This window comes from Heptranchias perlo, chromosome 20, assembly GCF_035084215.1.
Source record: "Heptranchias perlo isolate sHepPer1 chromosome 20, sHepPer1.hap1, whole genome shotgun sequence".
Taxonomy (NCBI): Eukaryota; Metazoa; Chordata; class Chondrichthyes; order Hexanchiformes; family Hexanchidae; genus Heptranchias; species Heptranchias perlo.
Genome location: NC_090344.1, coordinates 31,381,150 through 31,403,355, shown reverse-complemented (window position 1 = coordinate 31,403,355; position 22,206 = coordinate 31,381,150). Strand labels below are relative to the sequence as shown.

The 22,206-nt window shown below is 52.4% G+C and overlaps 1 protein-coding gene across 4 annotated transcripts in view; it reads left to right on the top strand.

Annotated features, from left to right (window-relative positions):
• Positions 1-7,296: 7,296 nt before the first annotated feature.
• The window catches only part of LOC137335673 (zinc finger protein 271-like), a 70,609-nt gene continuing 55,699 nt past the window's right edge, over positions 7,297-22,206 (top strand). For 2 of the 4 annotated variants that reach the window (XR_010966473.1, XR_010966474.1), the window contains exon 1: positions 7,673-10,023. Coding sequence is in view for 1 of the 4 variants with exons in the window: in XM_068000959.1 (XP_067857060.1) it covers positions 8,224-9,732 (1,509 nt within the window). In the remaining 3 variants the exon portion in view is untranslated. Of the gene's footprint in view, positions 7,346-7,672; positions 12,399-12,513; positions 13,361-17,392; positions 17,637-22,206 lie in introns of those variants that run through there. The other 2 variants (XR_010966472.1, XM_068000959.1) reach the window with 2 other exon arrangements.

The following is a 22,206-nucleotide window of genomic DNA, read 5'->3' as shown; positions in this document are numbered from 1 at the left end:
ACTCCTTCCCCCTCCCTCCAATTACATACTGACACTCATTCCCCCTCCCTCCAATTACATACTGACACTCCTTCCCCCTCCCTCCAATTACATACTGACACTCCTTCCCCCTCCCTCCAATTACATACTGACACTCCTTCCCCCTCCCTCCAATTACATACTGACACTCCTTCCACCTCCCTCCAATTACATACTGACACTCCTTCCCCCTCCCTCCAATTACAAACTGACACTCCTTCCCCCTCCCTCCAATTACATACTGACACTATTCCCCCCTCCCTCCAATTACATACTGACACTCATTCCCCCTCCCTCCAATCACATACTGACACTCCTTCCCCCTCCCTCCAATTACATACTGACACTCATTCCCCCTCCCTCCAATTACATACTGACACTCCTTCCCCCTCCCTCCAATTACATACTGACACTCCTTCCCCCTCCCTCCAATTACAAACTGACACTCCTTCCCCCTCCCTCCAATTACATACTGACACTATTCCCCCCTCCCTCCAATTACATACTGACACTCCTTCCCCCTCCCTCCAATTACATACTGACACTCATTCCCCCTCCCTCCAATTACATACTGACACTCATTCCCCCTCCCTCCAATTACAAACTGACACTCCTTCCCCCTCCCTCCAATTACAAACTGACACTCTTTCCCCCTCCCTCCAATTACATACTGACACTCCTTCCCCCTCCCTCCAATTACAAACTGACACTCTTTCCCCCTCCCTCCAATTACATACTGACACTCCTTCCCCCTCCCTCCAATTACATACTGACACTCATTCCCCCTCCCTCCAATTACATACTGACACTCATTCCCCCTCCCTCCAATTACATGCTGACACTCATTCCCCCTCCCTCCAATTACATACTGACACTCCTTCCACCTCCCTCCAATTACATACTGACACTCATTCCCCCTCCCTCCAATTACATACTGACACTCATTCCCCCTCCCTCCAATTACATACTGACACTCCTTCCCCCTCCCTCCAATTACATACTGACACTCATTCCCCCTCCCTCCAATTACATACTGACACTCCTTCCCCCTCCCTCCAATTACATACTGACACTCATTCCCCCTCCCTCCAATTACATACTGACACTCATTCCCCCTCCCTCCAATTACATACTGACACTCATTCCCCCTCCCTCCAATTACATACTGACACTCCTTCCACCTCCCTCCAATTACATACTGACACTCATTCCCCCTCCCTCCAATTACATGCTGACACTCCTTCCCCCTCCCTCCAATTACATAGTGACACTCCTTCCGCCTCCCTCCAATTACATAGTGACACTCCTTCCCCCTCCCTCCAATTACATAGTGACACTCCTTCCCCCTCCCTCCAATTACATACTGACACTCATTCCCCCTCCCTCCAATTACATACTGACACTCATTCCCCCTCCCTCCAATTACATACTGACACTCCTTCCCCCTCCCTCCAATTACATAGTGACACTCCTTCCCCCTCCCTCCAATTACATACTGACACTCCTTCCCCCTCCCTCCAATTACATACTGACACTCCTTCCGCCTCCCTCCAATTACATGCTGACACTTCATTGCTCTCTTTTTTTTTTATTCGTTCATGGGATGTGGGCGTTGCTGGTGAGGCCGGCATTTATTGCCCATCCCTAATTGCCCCTTGAGAAGGTGGTGGTGAGCCGCCTTGTTGAACCGCTGCAGTCCGTGTGGTGAAGGTTCTCCCACAGTGCTGTTAGGAAGGGAGTTCCAGGATTTTGACCCAGCGACGATGAAGGAACGGCGATATATTTCCAAGTCGGAATGGTGTGTGACTTGGAGGGGAATGTGCAGGTGGTGTTGTTCCCATGTACCTGCTGCTCTTGTCCTTCTCGGTGGTTAAGGTCACGGGTTTGGGAGGTGCTGTCAAAGAAGCCTTGGCGAGTTGCTGCAGTGCATCCTGTGGATGGTGCACACTGCAGCCACAGTGCGCCGGTGGTGAAGGGAGTGAATGTTTAGGGTGGTGGATGAGGTGCCAATCAAGTGGGCTACTTTGTCCTGAATGGTGTTGAGCTTCTTGAGTGTTGTTGGAGCTGCACTCATCCAGGCAAGTGGAGAGTATTCCATCACACTCCTGACTTGTGCCTTGTAGATGGTGGAAAGGCTTTGGGGAGTCAGGAGGTGAGTCACTCGCCACAGAATACCCAGCCTCTGACCTGCTCTTGTAGCCACAGTGTTTATATGGCTGGTCCAGTTAAGTTTCTGGTCAATGGTGACCCCCAGGAATTTGAAGGTGGGGGATTCGGCGATGGTAATGCCGTTGAATGTCAAAGGGTGGTGGTTAGACTCTCTCTTTTTGGAGATGGTCATTGCCTGGCACTTCTCTGGCGCGAATGTTACTAGCCACTTATGAGCCCAAGCCTGGATGTTGTCCAGGTCTTGCTGCATGCGGGCTCGGACTGCTTCATTATCTGAGGGGTTGCGAATGGAACTGAACACTGTGCAGTCATCAGCGAACATCCCCATTTCTGACCTTATGATGGAGGGAAGGTCATTGATGAAGCAGCTGAAGATGGTTGGGCCTAGGACACTGCCCTGAGGAACTCCTGCAGCAATGTCCTGGGGCTGAGATGATTGGCCTCCAACAACCACTACCATCTTCCTTTGTGCTGGGTGTGACTCCAGCCACTGGAGAGTTTTCCCCCTGATTCCCATTGACTTCAATTTTACTCATCACAGAGAATTCCGGCCCCTTCAACACCTCCACCATTTCACACCACACTTCTGGTCTGCTTTAAGCGTCTGAAAGCCACTGTCAGAAGAATTCCTGCACAAAGTGCAATGGCACATAGGAACTGGCAATGGCATGGGATGTGGGTGGCACTGAAGGTCAGGGAGAGGCCAGGAGCTGTGCTGAGGGAGTGAGGAGCAGCTGGCAATGGAGCTCCATGTATGTGGGCCCGAAAACCCATGGCCCAGATCTGAACTGTGAGACATAATTTGGGCATCTCTGGTCCAGGAGAAAAATAGTTCCCCTTATGTATCTCTTGAAAGAACTTCATTTTTTGTTATCATGAAAAGTTAGGACCAGTTGAGTACATCTGTGCACTCGATGACATACGAACATATGAATTAAGGGAAGGAGTAGGCCATTCGGCCCCTCGAGCCTGCTCTGGCATTTGATAAGATCATGGCTGATCTGATTGTGACCTCAACCCTACTTTCCCGTCTACCTACTATAACCTTTGACTCCCTTGTTAGTCAGGAATTTATCTAACTCAGCCTTAAAAATATTCAATGACCCTGCCCCCACCGCTCTCTGGGGAAGGGAATTCCACAGACTCATGACCCTCTGAGAGAAAAAATCCCTCCTCATCTCCGTCTTAAATGGGAGACCCCTTATTTTTAAACTGTGGCCCTTAGTTCCAGTCTGTCCCACAAGGGGAAACATCCTCTCAGCATTGACCCCTTCGAGTCCCCTCAGGATCTTAAAAGTCTTTGGAGTTCAGTATTAAAACAAAATGTCTCAGCAGAGATAAAAAGAAAAAGGAAAACGGAAAAGAAATCAAAAATGCAAAAATACGCAGTCGATCAATCATCATATGAAAGAGATAACTTAACAGTTAATGTTGCAGGTGGGACTCTTTCAAAACCAATACGAAGAACTTTTATAGTTACATTAAGAAAAAGAAGGTGGTCAGGAGCAGTGTTGGCCCCTTAAAAACTGAAAGTGGGGATATTGTTATTGACAATGGGGAAATGGTGGACATGTTGAATAATTACTTTGCGTCAGTATTTACAGTAGGAAAAGAGGATAGCATGCCGGAAATCCCAAGAAAACTAATATTGAATCAGGGACAGGGACTCGATAAAATTAACATAAGTAAAGCAACAGTCATGAAGAAAATAACAGCACTAAAGAGTGACAAATCCCCAGGACCAGATGGTTTCCATCCCAGGGTTTTAAAGGAAGTAGGTGAGCACATTGCAGATGCCCTAACTATAATCTTCCAAAGTTCTCTAGATTCAGGAACTGTCCTTCTAGATTGGAAAATTGCACATATCACTCCGCTTTTTAAGAAAGGAGAGGAAAACCAGGGAATTATAGACCAGTTAGCCTAACATCTGTTGTGGGGAAAATGCTGGAGTCTATAATTAAGGATAGGGTGACTGAACACCTCGAGAATTTTCAGTTAATCAGAGAGAGCCAGCATGGATTTGTGAAAGGTAGGTCGTGCCTGACAAACCTGATTGAATTTTTTGAAGAGGTGACTAAAGTAGTGGTCAGGGGAATGTCAATGGATGTTATTTATATGGACTTCCAGAAGGCATTTGATAAGATCCCACATAAGAGACTGTTAGCTAAGATAGAAGCCCATGGAATCGAGGGAAAAGTACGGACTTGGTTAGGAAATTGGCTGAGCAAAAGGCGACAGAAAGTAGGGATAATGGGAAGGTACTCACATTGGCAGGATGTGACGAGTGGCCTCAGTTATTCACAATATTTGTTAACGACTTAGATGAAGGCATAGAAAGTCTCATATCTAAGTTTGCCGATGACACAAAGATTGGTGGCATTGTAAGCAGTGTAGATGAAAACATAAAATTACAAAGGAATATTGATAGATTAGGTGAATGGGCAAAAACTGTGGCAAATGGAATTCAATGTGGACAAATGTGAGGTCATCCACTTTGGATCAAAAAGGATAGAACAGGGTACTTTCTAAATGGTAAAAAGTTAAAAACAGTGGATGTCCAAAGGGACTTAGGGGTTCAGGTACATCGATCATTGAAGTGTCATGAACAGGTGCAGAAAATAATCAAGAAGGCTAATGGAATGCTGGCCTTTATATCTGGAGGACTAGAGTACAAGGCGGCAGAAGTTATGCTGCAGCTATACAAAACCCTGGTTAGACCGCACCTGGAGTACTGTGAGCAGTTCTGGGCACCGCACCTTCGGAAGGACATATTGGCCTTGGAGGGAGTGCAGCGTAGGTTTACTGGAATGATACCCGGACTTCAAGGGTTAAGTTACGAGGAGAGATTGCACAAATTGGGGTTGTATTCTCTGGAGTTTCGAAGGTTAAGGGGTGATCTGATTGAAGTTTATAAGATATTAAGGGGAACGGATAGGGTGGATAGAGAGAAACTATTTCCGCTGGTTGGGGATTTTAGGAGTAGGGGACACAGTCTAAAAATTAGAGCCAGACCTTTCAGGAGTGAGATTAGAAAACATTTCTACACACAAAGGGTGATAGAAGTTTGGAACTCTCTTCCGCAAACGGCAATTGATACTAGCTCAATTGCTAAATTTAAATCTGAGATAGATAGCTTTTTGGCAACCAAAGGTATTAAGGGATATGGGCCAAAGGCAGGTATATGGAGGTAGATCACAGATCAGCCATGATCTTATCAAATGGCGGAGCAGGCACGAGAGGCTGAATGGCCTACTCCTGTTCCTATGTTCCTAGAATGAGTACCTCCTACAATAGAGGAGAACGCTGCTTCATTTTCTGATGTTAAACAGTTGGAAATATTGCATTATACTCAGTAATCTCCCCCCTCCCTCACCAGAAGTTACATATCATGTTGCATGGCACACCATCTTATGTCCTTGCCAACGTTGGTAACAAAGTTTGAATAGTTGGGCTGGAGAGACTTAAAGCAGATGGGAAACGGATTTAGAAAAAGTATATTAAAGCAAATAATAAGGAAGAAATATAAGGGGGAAGTGTTCAGAGAAATAAGAAGGGGAAGGCTGAATGTACAAGCATTAGAAATAAAACTGGGAAACAAGAAACACTGGTTATTAAGATTGTTGGAATAAATTATGAGACAATAAGCTGCAAGAAATTTGACTAAAATAAATGTGTTGTAAGTGTGATGCAACAAGCATGAAATATGCAATTACTGTTTATAATATATTACTAGCAGATCTACCAACCATAGGGGCGCTAGGCGATGTAACAGATCATTTATCAGAGACACTGATTTACGTTGGCAAAATATGTGCATTCCCATTCTTATAGCAGTCTTTTGGGACCAAATTCGAGACACATGCACTGACCTGCCGGGAATCAAGTGTAAAAATCATAGAAAGGTTACAGTACAGAAGGAGGCCATTCGGCCCGTCGAGCCCGTGCCGGCTCTCCGCAAGAGCAATCTAGCCAGTCCCACTCCCCCCGCCCTTTCCCTGTAGCCCTGCAATTTTTTTCCTTTCAAGTACTTATCCAATTTGCCTTTGAAGGCCATGATTGAATCTGCCTCCACCACCCCCTCAGGCAGTGCATTCCAGATCATAACCATTCGCTGTGTAAAAAAGTTTTTCCTCATGTCGCTTTTGGTTTACCTTGTCAATCACCTTAAATCTGTGTCCTCTGGTTCTTGACCCTTCTGCCAATGGGAACAGTTTCTCTCTATCTACTCTGTCCAGACCCCTCACGATTTTGAATACCTCTATCAAATCTCCTCTCAACCGTGTCTGTTCCAAGGAGAACAACCCCAGCTTCTCCAGTCTATCCACGGAACTAAAGTCCCTCATCCTTGGAACCATTCTAGTAAATCTTTTCTGCATCCTCTCTAAAGCCTTCATATCCACTTCTCTGCAGTAAATTTCATCTGCCACGTTCCACCAGCCTGTCTGTATCCTCTTGAAGTCGATCACTATCCTCCTCACTGTTTGCTACACTTCCAAGTTTTGTGTCATCAGCAAATTTTGAAATTGTGCACGGTACACCCAAGTCCAAGTCATTAATATATATATATATATAAAGAAAGCAGCGGTCCTCGTCGCTAATGTGGGGACTGTTGGAGCTGGAAACTCATGGATTCAGTCACGCTGTAGGCCGTTTGCCAGCTGAATGTGCAAAGGGACTCGGTCGTCTCAACTATTGGCACACCGGCAAAAAGGAGAGCGACCGTTTAGATACCTCACCTATGGGAAGGGATTTACTCAATTTGCCCACCTGTTAGCACTCCAGCTTTAAAAGCTCGAAGGATTTGATGTGCAGTCATATTGGGGAGAGGTTGTTTAAATGTTCGGGGGAAGGGGGGAGGGAAGAGGTTCACTCCCTTGACCCCCACCTGCTGAGACACCAGCGAGTTCACCTGTGACTGCAGGGATTGGATTCTGCTGTTAATCCGATCCAGGACTGAACCATGGCGGAGGGCCATTTCCTATTCACTAACTGGGGCTATCAATGGCGGGGCTTTTACCCAACACGCTCAGCGGCGGAGAATACGCTCCATCCACACTGCAGGAGCCCAGCGCGCAGGCGCAATCCTGGGCGTGCTTGGAGCATGCGCAGTGCGAGCGGTGCGGCTGGACGCAAGATGGAGTCCGTGTGTTTGGAGCGGGTAAGAGACGGCGGGTCGCAAGGGAGTAATGGTAGCGGCGGACGGACGGGGAGGCTTCATAAACACCCGGTGTGGGCCTCATACCCCGAATGAGAAGCTACCGGTCCCCGCGTTTGCTCGGAGCGGGGTTTTCTCCCGCTGCCAGGCCCGGGTTGGTGGCCATTTTGGTTGCGGGACGAAATGTGGGCGGGGCTTCCGTGAGGGTGGGCGAGAGAAGGAACGCCATTGGTTGGCGGGTGTCACGTGTGCCCAGCGGGGCGGTTTCTCCTGAGTGACAGGCCCGGGTTACCCAGGGCAACGGTCGCCATCTTTATATCTCAATGTGTGGGCGGCCATCTTGGAAGCAGGAGGAAAGGATGTTCTGGATTTCTCTCCTGTATTTACAGTGATGAATGTTGTAAACTCCTTTTTCCAGGGTATGAGAAGGGGAGGATTTGAGAGGGGAAACTCAAACCAACGATCATATCTTGATTTGACACTCACTGGATGCACCAGGACCTTAATACCATGAATGTGGAAGGAGAAATGTTTGCCTGTTCTGTCTGTGGGAGAAGATTTCAAACATCAGTGTGACCGAGACACACACACACACACCCGAGTGAGAGTGTTCCAGCGCACTGACTGTGGAAAGAGCTTTAACCCGTTACACAGCCTGAAGAAACATTCACAGCGGGGAGAAACCGTCCACTTGTTCTGCGTGCGGACGAGGCTTCAACTGATCGTCCAACCTGGAGAGACACAAGGACACCCGGACCACGGAGAAACCGTGGAAACGTGGGGACTGTAGGAAGGGATTGATTTAGCCACCCCGGCTGGAAACCGGAGCGAGGCCGCTCGCCTGTACTACCTGTCGGAAGGGTTTCACTCAGTCGTCCAGCATGCTGATGCACCAGCGAGTTAGCACTCGGAAGAGGCCGTTCACCTGCTCCGTGTGTGGGAGGGGATTCACTTCTTCCTCCCACCTCACTGCCCACCAGCTGGTTCACTCCGATGAGAGCGATTTCAAATGCTCTGACTGTGGGAAAAGCTTTAAAAGCTTTGCAGAACAGGTTAAACACCAGCAAGTGCACACGGAGGAGAGACCGTTCAGTTGCTCCCACTGCGGAAAGCGGTTCAGGCAGTCGTTCCGTCTCGCTGAGCACCAGCTCCTTCACGCTCATGAAAGACCGTTTAGCTGCTCTCACTGCGGGAAGAGGTTCAGACAGTCATTGCATCTCACTGAACACCAGCGAGTCCACACCAAGGAGAGACCGTTCACCTGCTCCGTGTGTGGGAAGGGATTCACTCGCTCAGCCCACCTTTTGACACACCAGGGTGTTCACACCGAGGAGAGGCCTTTCACCTGTTCCGTGTGTGGGAAGGGGTTCACTCGTTCAGTCCACCTTTCGACACACAAGCGAGTTCACACGGGGGAGAGGCCCTTCCCTTGTTCTGTGTGTGGGAAGGGATTCACTCGGTCCACTGACCTTTTGACACACAAGCGCGTTCACACCGGGGAGAGGCCGTTCATCTGCTCCGTCTGTGGGAAGGGATTCACTCAGTCAGCCCACCTTTTGACACACAAGCGAGTTCACACCGGGGAGAGGCCGTTCACCTGCTCCGTGTGTGGGAAGGGATTCCCTCGTTCGGCCCATCTTTCGATACACCAGCGAGTTCACACTGGGGAGAGGCCGTTCACCTGCTCCGTGTGCGGGAAGGGATTCACTTGTTCAGCCCACCTTTTGAAACACCGGCCTGTTCACACTGGGGAGAGGCCGTTCACCTGCTCCGTGTGTGGGAAGGGATTCACTCAGTCATCCAGCCTCCAGACACACCAGCGAGTTCACACTGGGGAGAGGCCGTTCACCTGCTCCGTGTGTGGGAAGAGATTCACTCAGTCATCACACTTCATTGAACACCAAGTTGTTCACACTGATCAGAGACCTTTTAAATGCTCTGACTGCGAGAAGAGATTCAAAAGAAGAAATGACCTGCTGAAACACCAGCGAGTTCACACCGGGGAGAGGCCGTTCACCTGCTCCGTGTGTGGGAAGGGATTCACCCGCTCATCAAACCTGCTGACACACCAGCGGGTTCACACCGGGGAGAGGCCGTTCACCTGCTCCGTGTGTGGGAAGGGATTCACTCGGTCGTCCGACCTGCTGAGACACCAGCGAGTTCACAGTGGGGAGAGACCGTTCACCTGCTCGGTGTGCGGGAAGGGATTCACCGAGTCGTCCCACCTACTGAGACACCAGCGAGTTCACAGCGGGGAGAGGCCGTTCACCTGCTCCGCGTGCGGGAAGGGATTCACTCAGTCGTACCACCTGCTGCGACACCAGCGAGTTCACACGTTCCAGAAGTTGGATTCTGCTGTTCTTGCTGCTGTTAATCACATAGAGGACTGAACGTTGTTCGTCCTAGCACTTCGCGTTTGTTCCTGCTGATGTTGGCCACAGAACCGAAAACAGAGAGTAGGGGTTAAGGCTAGCTACTCAGACTGGCAAAAGTTGGCATGCAGTGTTCCATAGGGATTGGTGCTAGGACCAGCATGTTCACCATTTACATAAACTATTTGGACGCTGGAATCAGAAATACAATTTCAAAATTTGCCGACAACATCAAATTGGGGGAGTGTAGTAAGTACTGAGGAAGATCGCAACGAAGTGCAGGATGGCATTAATAAACTTGCAGAATGGGTGAGTAATTGGCAAATGAATTTGAATATAGATAAGTGTGAGGTGGTGCATTTTGGTAGGAAGAATGAGGGCCACATACTGCTTGGATAATAAGAGTTTAAATGGGGTAGAGGAGCAGAGGGATCTGGGGGTACAGATACACAATTCACTATAAAAGTAGTGACGCAGGTTGATAAGGCCATAAAAAAAGTAAACCAAGCTCCCGGGTTCATTTCCAGAGGGGTAGAATTGAAAAGCAGAGGAGTTACGTCAAACTTGTATTGAACCTTGGTTAAATGTAAGGAGTCTTACAACACCAGGTTATAGTCCAACAGCTTTATTTGAAATCACAAACTTTCGGAGCTTTCCTCCTTCGTCAGGTGAGTGTAGGGTTCCATAAAGGCACAGCATATATAGTCAGAGAACAATGCCTGGTGATTACAGATAATCCTTCCAACTGCCCGTTATCACACCTCGGCAGCAATCACCGAGAAACATTACATCCCAGACTACTGAATACACAAGAGGTCAGAACACAAAGACAGACAGAGAGAGAGAGAGAGAGAGACCCGAAAGGCAGAGAAAGCCTGGTGTTGTAAGACTCCTTACATTTGTCCACCCCAGTCCATCACCGGCATCTCCACATCATGAACCTTGGTTAGACCACACTTGGAGTACTGTGCACAGTTCTGGTCTCCATATACCTTGGTTAGACCACACTTGGAGCACTGTGCACAGTTCTGGTCTCCACATACCTTGGTTAGACCACACTTGGAGTACTGTGCACAGTTCTGGTCTCCATATACCTTGGTTAGACCACACTTGGAGTACTGTGCACAGTTCTGGTCTCCATATACCTTGGTTAGACCACGCTTGGAGCACTGTGCACAGTTCTGGTCTCCATATACCTTGGTTAGACCACACTTGGAGTACTGTGCACAGTTCTGGTCTCCATATACCTTGGTTAGACCACACTTGGAGTACTGTGCACAGTTCTGGTCTCCATATACCTTGGTTAGACCACACTTGGAGCGCTGTGCACAGTTCTGGTCTCCGTATTATAAAAAGGATATAGAGGCACTGGAGAAGGTGCAAAGAAGATTCATACGGAATGTCGGGATAATTCCTTCTTTATCCTTTTAACAGATTTGTAAAGCTAGAGACAGTAATATGTCTGAGAATTAACTTCATTTATTCTGGATTTAAAACATTCATCATTTAACATTTCATCCAGAATTACCCTCATGTCTGAAATCATCTGTGCAAGGAATTTTGAGGGGGAAATCGCGAGAGTGGCTTATCCAAACCTATCCATGTTACTTGGTCTTGAATGTTGGCAAAGCAAAGTTCCTATTGAGTAAAACGATTCATCTCTTTTTACACCATTTTCTTTTACGGTCCAGTTCCTGCTGCATTCAGAAGCTACCGGCCGATTTATGACCCTTAGCTCTTTGAACAAATTGCTAAATAGGGATGACGGGCCTCATGTCTTTTCATACCATACTGTTACTTCCTAGCCTTGTTTTTTCCCCAAGCTATAGCTTTGCTGTACAACTCTTTGATATTGTTTATAGCAAAAGGAACCTTTTATATTGCAGTAATCGCCTCTCTTTCACACCCCCCTGCTGTGATCAAAGGTCTGTGATTTAAAAGCCTATGTTTTTCAATTCTAACTCCATCCTTTTAGCTCCATATTATCCAACCAGCTTATTTATTTAATAATCTCTATGTGCCTGTCCTTACAGTACAATGTCTTCGGTCCTAAAATTCATCCTCTCCAATGTTATCTGCGTCATTGAGGGGAAAAGGCAGGATTTGTGAGAACACAGTTTAACCTAATTCTATCTACATTACTGTTCTGTCTTGGTTCTGTATTAGAATAATGTAAAATCGTATCTATATTCTTACAAGGATGATACCAGAACTGAGAGGATATACTTTTCAGGCAAGGCTGAACAGCCTGTGACTCTTTTCTGTCGAAAAAAGAAGGCAGAGGGGTGACCTGATGGAGGCCTTTAAGATTCTGAAAGGGTTTGATAGGGTAGACTTGGAGAAAATGTTTTCACTTCTTGGGGAGACCAGAACTAGGGGCCGCAAATATAAGATGGTCACTCATAAATCCGACAGAATTCAGGAGAAGCTTCTTTACCGAAACAGTGGTAAGAATGTGGAACTCGCTACCACAAGGGGTAGTAGAGGCGAATAGCAGAGATCCATTTAAGGGGAAGCCAGATAAACACGAGGGAGAAAGGAATAGAAGGATATGCTGATAGGGTGAGATGCAGAGGAGTGGGAGGAGGCTTGTGTGGAGCATAAATGTTGGCATTTGGGCTGAAAGGCGTGTTGCAGGCTCACTGTAATTCTATGTAATGTTAATAAATCAGCTTTGTGTTAAACTCTCAGTGTGTCGAGTCCTTGATGGCCCCGAGAGAAGAGGAGACTAATTGATGTCCTGTTTCAGATTGTTCCATTGTTGGACCTTTTCTCCTTTCTAACTCTGGATTATTTCAGTTCTCGTACCTTCAGATACTCTCATGGCCAAGCCCCAGCTCCCCATACCTTCCAGAGTGCCTCTCCCAGCCTTTGGTAATCCAGGGACGGTATCGGTAACACACCCGGGATCATGAAACGCAAAACCCAGTCTGTGAATCACTTTCAGCTACAGGACTTAGCGTGAGCCCCACAGCATCTCTCTCACCTTCGATGTGTGAATCACGCCTGGAAACGTGGTTTGAAATCCACCCGGCGAATGTATTTAACAGAAGCCCACAGTGATGAGACTCTGTTATGGTGCCAGCGTGCTGCTGTGCTGCTCTGCATTTCACCTGGAATGGAAAATGACTGAACATTGGTCCCACTGTAACCTTTGCTGTTATGAAATCTGTGCGTCTTTTAATGAGCCTAAGGTCGTGTCTGTTGCAATTGTGTATAAGGGGATGTGTGAAGCGATGGTCTTTGTATGGAGATATAAAGCAGGGAATCTGTGTGTGAGAGCGACACGGCTTTGTGGTCACAGTCAGAACATTGCACAGACCTCCTTGTGGTTCTGGTTTGAGCAGGGCTTGATCGTGAATGCAGTAAATAAGTTAAGGATAAATATCGCCAGTGCAGAACAGACCTGGGAAGAAGAGAGCTCTGAATCCACTGTATTGGGCTCAATTTTACAGGAAAATTGGGGGCGGGGGGGGCTCCGGAAATCCCCTGAGGGTTCGGAAGCCGGCTCCAACCCGTTGACCTTCGAGTTTCCCCAGGATGCACTGTCAGAGTGCGGGCGTCCCGAACCTGGAAGTCCCACCGGCAGTTAAAGCTGGCGGGATGGTAGTGAAAGAGCCAAGTGTACCTCAGTGAGGTACGAAAGGTACTTCACCTGTGACAGATTACTTGGTTATCCCGATCTTCCACTCTCTCTCCCCCCCCCCCCCCCCCGATCTTCCGCTCTCTCTCTCCCCCCCCCGATCTTCCACTCTCTCTCCCCCCCCCCCCCGATCTTCCACTCTCTCTCTCCCCCCCCGATCTTCCGCTCTCTCCCCCCCCCCCCCCCCCCGATCTTCCGCTCTCTCTCCCTCCCCCCCCCGATCTTCCGCTCTACCCCTCCCCGATCTTCCGCTCTACCCCTCCCCGATCTTCCGCTCTCTCTCCCCCTCCCCGATCTTCCGCTCTCTCTCCCCCCCCCCGATCTTCCGCTCTCTCTCCCCCCCCCCGATCTTCCGCTCTCTCTCCCCCCCCCCGATCTTCCGCTCTCTCTCCCCCCCCCCGATCTTCCGCTCTCTCTCCCCCCCCCCCGATCTTCCGCTCTCTCTCCCCCCCCCCCCGATCTTCCGCTCTCTCTCCCCCCCCCGATCTTCCGCTCTCTCTCCCCTCCCCGATCTTCCGCTCTACCCCTCCCCGATCTTCCGCTCTCTCTCCCCCCCCCCGATCTTCCGCTCTCTCCCCCTCCCCGATCTTCCGCTCTACCCCTCCCCGATCTTCCGCTCTCTCCCCCCCCCTCCCCGATCTTCCGCTCTCTCCCCCCCCCTCCCCGATCTTCCGCTCTACCCATCCCCGATCTTCCGCTCTACCCCTCCCCGATCTTCCGCTCTCTCTCCCCCCCCCGATCTTCCGCTCTCTCTCCCCCTCCCCGATCTTCCGCTCTCTCCCCCCCCCTCCCCGATCTTCCGCTCTACCCCTCCCCGATCTTCCGCTCTCTCCCCCCCCCTCCCCGATCTTCCGCTCTACCCCTCCCCGATCTTCCGCTCTACCCCTCCCCGATCTTCCGCTCTCTCCCCCCCCCCCCCCGATCTTCCGCTCCCTTCCCCCCCCCCGATCTTCCGCTCCCTTCCCCCCCCCCGATCTTCCGCTCTCTTCCCCCCCCCCCCCGATCTTCCGCTCTCTCCCCCCCCGATCTTCCGCTCTCTCCCCCCCCCGATCTTCCGCTCTCTCCCCCCCCCCCCGATCTTCCGCTCTCTCCCCCCCCCCGATCTTCCGCTCTCTCCCCCCCCCCCCCCCGATCTTCCGCTCCCTTCCCCCCCCCCGATCTTCCGCTCCCTTCCCCCCCCCCGATCTTCCGCTCTCTTCCCCCCCCCCCCCGATCTTCCGCTCTCTCCCCCCCCGATCTTCCGCTCTCTCCCCCCCCCGATCTTCCGCTCTCTCCCCCCCCCCCCCGATCTTCCGCTCTCTCCCCCCCCCCCGATCTTCCGCTCTCTCCCCCCCCCCCGATCTTCCGCTCTCTCCCCCCCCCCCGATCTTCCGCTCTCTCCCCCCCCCCCCCCCGATCTTCCGCTCTCTCCCCCCCCCCCCAATCTTCCGCTCTCTCCCCCCCCCCCCGATCTTCCGCTCTCTCTCTCTCCCCGCCCCGATCTTCCGCTCTCTCCCCCCCCCCGATCTTCCGCTCTCTCCCCCCCCCCGATCTTCCGCTCTCTCTCCCCCCCCCCCCCGATCTTCCGCTCTCTCCCCCCCCCCGATCTTCCGCTCTACCCCCCCCCGATCTTCCGCTCTCTCCCCCCCCCCCGATCTTCCGCTCTCTCCCCCCCCCCGATCTTCCGCTCTACCCCCCCCCGATCTTCCGCTCTCTCCCCCCCCGATCTTCCGCTCTCTCCCCCCCCCCCCCGATCTTCCGCTCTACCCCCCCCCGATCTTCCGCTCTCTCCCCCCCCCCCCGATCTTCCGCTCTCTCTCCCCCCCCCCGATCTTCCGCTCTCTTCCCCCCCCCCGATCTTCCGCTCTCTTCCCCCCCCCCGATCTTCCGCTCTCTCTCCCCCCCCCGATCTTCCGCTCTACCCCCCCCCGATCTTCCGCTCTCTCCCCCCCCCCGATCTTCCGCTCTCTCCCCCCCCCCCCCGATTTTCCGCGCTCTCCCCTCCCCGATCTTCCGCTCTCTCCCTCCCCCCCCCCCGATCTTCCGCTCTCTCCCCCCCCCCGATCTTCCGCTCTCTCCCCCCCCCCCGATCTTCCGCTCTCTCCCTCCCCCCCCCCCGATCTTCCGCTCTCTCCCCCCCCCGATCTTCCGCTCTCTCCCCCCCCCCCCGATCTTCCGCTCTCTCCCCCCCCCCCCCCGATCTTCCGCTCTCTCCCCCCCCCGATCTTCCGCTCTCTCCCCCCCCCCGATCTTCCGCTCTCTCCCCCCCCCCCCCGATCTTCCGCTCTCCCCCCCCCCCCGATCTTCCGCTCTCCCCCCCCCCCCCGATCTTCCGCTCTCCCCCCCCCGATCTTCCGCTCTCCCCCCCCCCCGATCTTCCGCTCTCCCCCCCCCCCCCCGATCTTCCGCTCTCCCCCCCCCCCCCCCCGATCTTCCGCTCTCCCCCCCCGATCTTCCACTCTTCCCCCCCCCGATCTTCCGCTCTCCCCCCCCCGATCTTCCGCTCTCCCCCCCCCCGATCTTCCACTCTTCCCCCCCCCGATCTTCCACTCTTCCCCCCCCGATCTTCCGCTCTCCCCCCCCCGATCTTCCGCTCTCCCCCCCCCCGATCTTCCGCTCTCCCCCCCCCCGATCTTCCGCTCTCCCCCCCCCCCCGATCTTCCGCTCTCCCCCCCCCGATCTTCCGCTCTCCCCCCCCCCCGATCTTCCGCTCTCCCCCCCCCCGATCTTCCGCTGTCCCCCCCCCCGATCTTCCGCTCTCTTCCCCCCCCCCCGATCTTCCGCTCTCCCCCCCCCCCCCGATCTTCCGCTCTCCCCCCCCAGATCTTCCGCTCTCCCCCCCCCGATCTTCCGCTCTTCCCCCCCCGATCTTCCGCTCTTCCCCCCCCGATCTTCCGCTCTCCCCCCCCCCCCCCCCCGATCTTCCGCTCTCCCCCCCCCCGATCTTCCGCTCTCCCCCCCCCCCCGATCTTCCGCTCTCCCCCCCCCCGATCTTCCGCTCTCCCCCCCCCCCCCCCCCCGATCTTCCGCTCTCCCCCCCCGATCTTCCGCTCTCCCCCCCCGATCTTCCGCTCTCCCCCCCCGATCTTCCGCTCTCCTCCCCCCGCCCCGACCTTCCGCTCTCCTCCTCCCGCCCCGACCTTCCGCTCTCCTCCTCCCGCCCCGACCTTCCGCTCTCCTCCTCCCGCCCCGACCTTCCGCCCCCTCCCCCGCCCCGACCTTCCGCCCCCTCCCCCGCCCCGACCTTCCGCCCCCTCCCCCGCCCCGACCTTCCGCCCCCTCCCCCGCCCCGACCTTCCGCCCCCTCCCCCGCCCCGACCTTCCGCCCCCTCCCCCGCCCCGACCTTCCGCCCCCTCCCCGACCTTCCGCCCCCTCCCCCGACCTTCCGCCCCCTCCCCCGACCTTCCGCCCCCTCCCCCCGCCCGACCTTCCGCCCCCTCCCCCCGCCCGACCTTCCGCCCCCTCCCCCGCCCGACCTTCCGCCCCCTCCCCCGCCCGACCTTCCGCCCCCTCCCCCGCCCGACCTTCCGCCCCCTCCCCCGCCCGACCTTCCGCCCCCTCCCCCGCCCGACCTTCCGCCCCCTCCCCCGCCCGACCTTCCGCCCCCTCCCCCGCCCGACCTTCCGCCCCCTCCCCCCGCCCGACCTTCCGCCCCCTCCCCCCGCCCCCTCCCCCCGACCGTCCGCCCCCTCCCCCCGCCCGACCGTCCGCCCCCTCCCCCCGCCCGACCGTCCGCCCCCTCCCCCCGCCCGACCGTCCGCCCCCTCCCCCCGCCCGACCGTCCGCCCCCTCCCCCCGCCCGACCGTCCGCCCCCTCCGCCCGACCGTCCGCCCCCTCCCCCCGCCCGACCTTCCGCCCCCTCCCCCGCCCCCTCCCCCCGCCCGACCTTCCGCCCCCTCCCCCGCCCGACCTTCCGCCCCCGCCCGACCTTCCGCCCCCTCCCCCGCCCGACCTTCCGCCCCCTCCCCCCGCCCGACCTTCCGCCCCCTCCCCCGCCGATGACGGATGACATCTCGCTCTCTCTCTCTTATCCTCCCACCCCTTCGTGTTGCAGCTCCTGACGGCAGGCCGACTGCCGGGCGTGAAACCCGGAGAGGACGTTAATCGTCATCAATCACCATGCGATCGCGTCGGAAACGGTAAATTTTGTTCATGTGGGTTTGCCACGCGGAGCTTCATCCCCCCTCCCTGCTGCCAACCCACCATTTCAAAATTGAGCCCATTATCTCTATTCTATGCTGCGGGTAGCTATACCCTGTCTGTACATTTGCAGTGCTGTTAATAAAGTCATAAAAGCAGATCTGTTGTTGTGAGCTTGATGATCTGGTGTCTGAAACCACGAGACTCAATTTTTAGAGTGAACAAGTAAACACATCGTGTCCCAATACTCCAGTTCTATTTTCACAGCCTGTTGTCTAACTCCTCGAGTGGACATAAAAAAAAGTTCCCAAATATAAGAACCACTACAATTCCTTCTAAATCCCTTTCAAATCCTGACTGGTTCCAACTGTCTGGTTAACTTTCCATTCAAGTCTTTGGAAGTCGATAGTGGTTGGAGAGTGGGATTGAATCGGGAGTCCAGAGCGAGCGTGGGCCTGCGAGAGACCGGGGGGGTGACAGAGCATCGGAGCAGGTCAAAAGTGAGTCCCAGGGACAAGGCCTCAATCGGGAGCCCGGAGTCCAGAGCGAGCGCGGGCCTGCGAGAGACCAACGGGGTGGAGCATCAGAGCAGGGATAAACCTAAAGTCTAATCAGTACAAGGAACGGAACTGATTGGTGAGTTAGTGATTGGTAAGTAGCTGGTGAGTGTTTTTTGTAGTCTTTAGATTATTTCTGTTAAGTTTATTTAGTAAATGGAGGCATGGCAGGGCAGCTCAGAGCCGTCGAATGCACACATCCTGTGCCATGTGGGAACTTCAGGATGCCTCCCATGTCCTGGACAACCACAGGTGCAGGAAGTGTCGTCAGCTGGAGGAGCTTGAGCTCCGGGTTTCGGAGCTTGAGTAGCGGCTGGCGTCACTGCAGTGCATCCACGAGGCTGAGAGTCTCATGGATAGCACGTTTCAGGAGGTGGTCACCCCGCAGCTTAAGAGAGTGCAAGCCGAGAGGGACTGGGTGATCGCCAGGCTGACAAGGAGGACCAGGCAGGTAGTGCAGGAGTCCCCTGACTGCATCTCACTCTCGAACCAGTTTTCAATTCTGAATACTGGTGAGGGAGAGGGTTCCTCTGCGGAGTGCAGCCAGAGCCAAGTCCACAGCACCATGGGTGGCTCAGCTGTACAGGAGGGGAGGAGAAAGGTCAGGAGAGCGATACTGATAGGGGAACAGACAGGCGTTGCTGGGGCCGCAGTCGTGATTCCAGGATGGTATGTTGCCTCCCTGGTGCCAGGGTCAAGGATGTCACTTAACGGCTGCAGAACAATCTGAAGGGGGAAGGTGAACAGCCAGAGGTTGTGGTCCATATCGGTAACAACGACATAGGTAGAAAGAGGGATGAGGTTCTGTAGGCAGATTTTAGGGAGTTAGGAAAGAGATTAATAAGCAGGACCTCAAAGGTAGTAATCTCCAGATTACTCCCGGTGCCACGTGCTAGTGAGGATAGAAATAAGAGGATAGAGCAGACGAATGCGTGGCTGGAGAGATGGTGCAGGAGGGAGGGCTTTAGATTTCTGGGGCATTGGGACAGGGTCTGGGGGAGTTGGGACCTGTACAGGCCGGACGGGTTGCTCCTCAACAGAGCTGGGACCAATGTCCTGGTGGAGAGGTTCACTAATGCTGTGGGGGAGGGTTTAAACTAATTTGGCAGGGGGATGGGCACCAGGATGTAGCATTGGAAAGGAGGAACAAGGTGCACAAAGCACTGGAGTAAGAAATAGTACGGTGTTAAGTGGGATCAGACTAAAAGAGAATGCAAGAAGGTCTAAGATAGGTTTACAGTGCATGTGTGTAAACACATGAATCATGTTCAATAAGGTTGGTGAGCTGCAGGCGCAAATAGCCAGATGGGAATATGATGATATGGCGATAACGGAGACCTGGCTCCAAAAAGGGCAGGATTGGGTACTAAATATTCCTGGATACAAGGTGTTCAGGAAAGATAGGGAAGGAAAGAAAGGAGAGGGGGTGGTAGTATTGATTAAGGAGAATATTGCAGTGCTGGAGAGAGAGGATGTCCTGGAGGGGTCAAGGACAGAATCTATTTGATTAGAGTTAAGAAACAATAGAGGTGCCATTACACTACTGGGTGTATTCTATAGGCCACCAACTAGTGGGAAGGATATCGAGGAGCAAATTTTCAGGGAAATTACAGAGAGGTGCAAGTACCATAGAGTAGTGATAATGGGGGACTTCAACTATCCTAATATAGACTGGGATAGCAAGAGTGTAAAGGGAAAAGAGGGGGAGGAATTTTTGAAGTGTGTTCAGGAGAACTTTTTTGACCAGTGTGTTTCCGGCCCAACGAGGAAGGAGACATTGCTGGATCTGGTTCTGGGCAATGAGGTGGGTCAAGTGGAGCATTTAGGGAACAGTGATCATAGTATCGTAAGGTTTACATTAGCTATAAAAAAGGACAAGGACATTCTCTAAGTAAAAGTACTCAATTGGAGGAGGGCCAATTTCAGTGGGTTGAGAATGGATCTGGCCTGGGTGAATTGGAATCAAAGATTGGCAGGCAAAATTGTAATCGAACAATGGGAGGCCTTTAAAGAGGAGATGGTTCGGGTACAGTCTAGGGAGAAAGGTAGAGCAACTAAATCCAGAGCTCCCTGCATGATGAAAGAGGTAGAGAGTAAGTTGAAGCATAAAAAAGGGGGCGTATGACAGATGTCAGGTTGATAACACAAGTGAGAACCAGGCTGAATATAGAAAGTTCAGAGGGGAAGTAAAAAAGAGGGACAAAGGGAGAGTATGAGAATAGACTGGCAGCGAACATAAAAGGGAATTCAAAAGTCTTCTATAGGCATATAAACAGTAAACGGGTAGTAAGAGGAGGGGTGGGGCCGACCAGGGACCAAAAAGGAGATCTGCGCTTGGAGGCAGAGGGGATGGCTCAGGTACTAAATGAGTACTTTTCATCTGTCTTTACCAAGGAAGAAGATGCTGGCAGAGTCACAGTATAAGAGGAGGTAGTTGAGATACTGGAGGGGCTAAAAATTGATAAAGAGGAGGTACTAGAAAGGCTGGCTGTACTTAAAGTATGATGTGGAGATGCCGGTGATGGACTGGGGTGGACAAATGTAAGGAATCTTACAACACCAGGTTATAGTCCAACAGTTTTATTTGAAAATCACAAGCTTTCGGAGGCTTTCTCCTTCGTCAGGTGAGTGTGAGATTCCATGGAAGGTACCGCATATATAGTCAGAGAACAATGCCTGATGATTACAGATAATCTTTCCAACTGCCCGTTGTCAAGGTAATCAAAGGCGTCGAATAGTGTTCAGACAGAGAGACACCACACACAGGACCACCGAATACACAAACGGTCAGAACCCAAAGGCAGAGAGAGAGAGAAAGAAACATCCGAAAGGAAGAGAAAGAGAGAGAATGATCAGTTATATTAAAAACAGATAACTCTTTTTTCGCTGGTGGGGTTACGTGTAGCGTGACATGAACCCAATATGCCGGTTGAGGCCGTCCTCATGGGTGCGGAACTTGGCTATCAATTTCTGCTCGATTTTGCTTTGTCATGTGTCTCGAAGGCCGCCTTGGAGAACGCTTACCCGAAGATCGGTGGCTGAATGTCCTTGACTGCTGAATGTTCCCCGACTGGGAGGGAACCCTCCTGTCTGGCGATTGTTGCGCGGTGTCCGTTCATCCGTTGTTGCAGTGTCTGCATGGTCTCGCCAAAATACCATGCTCCGGGGCATCCTTTCCTGCAACGTATGAGGTAGACAACGTTGGCCGAGTCACAGAAGTATGAGCCATGTACCTGGTGGGTGGCGTCCTCTCGTGTGATGGTGGTATCTGTGTCGATGATCTGGCATGTCTGAACGGGCAGTTGGGAAGATTATCTATAATCACCAGGCATTGTTCTCTGACTATATATGCGGTCCCTTCCATGGAATCTCACACTCACCCGACGAAGGAGAAAGCCTCCGAAAGCTTGTGATTTTCAAATAAAACTGTTGGACTATAACCTGGTGTTGTAAGATTCCTTACATTTGTACTTAAAGTAGATTAGTCACCTGGCCCAGATGGGATGCATCCTAGGTTGCTGAGGGAAGTAAGGATGGAAATTGCGGAGGTCCTGGCCATAATCTTCCAATCATCCTTAGATATGGGGGTGGTGCCAGAGGACTGGAGAATTGCAAATGTTACACCCTTGTTCAAAAAAGGGTGTAAGGATAAACCCGGCAACTACAGGCCAGTCAGTTTAACCTCGGTGGTGGGGAAACTTTTAGAAACAATAATCCAGGACAAAATTAATAGTCACTTGGACAAGTGTGGATTAATAAGAGAAAGCCAGCACGGATTTGTTAAAGTCAAATTGTGTTTAACTAACTTGATTTGAGTTTTTTGATGAGGTAACAGAAAGGGTTGATGAGTGCAATGCGGTGGATGTGGTGTATATGGACTTCCAAAAGGCATTTGATAAAGTGCCGCATAATAGGCTTGTCATCAAAATTGAAGCCCATGGAATAAAAGGGGCAGTGGCAGCATGGATACAAAATTGGCTAAATGACAGGAAACAGAGTCATGGTGAACGGTTGTATTTCGGACTGGAGGGAGGTGCACAGTGGTGTTCCCCAGGGGTCAGTAGTAGGACCATTGCTTTTCTTGATATATATTAATGACTTGGACTTGGGTGTACAGGGCACAATTTCAAAATTTGCAGATGACACAAAACTTGGAAGTGTAGTGAACAGT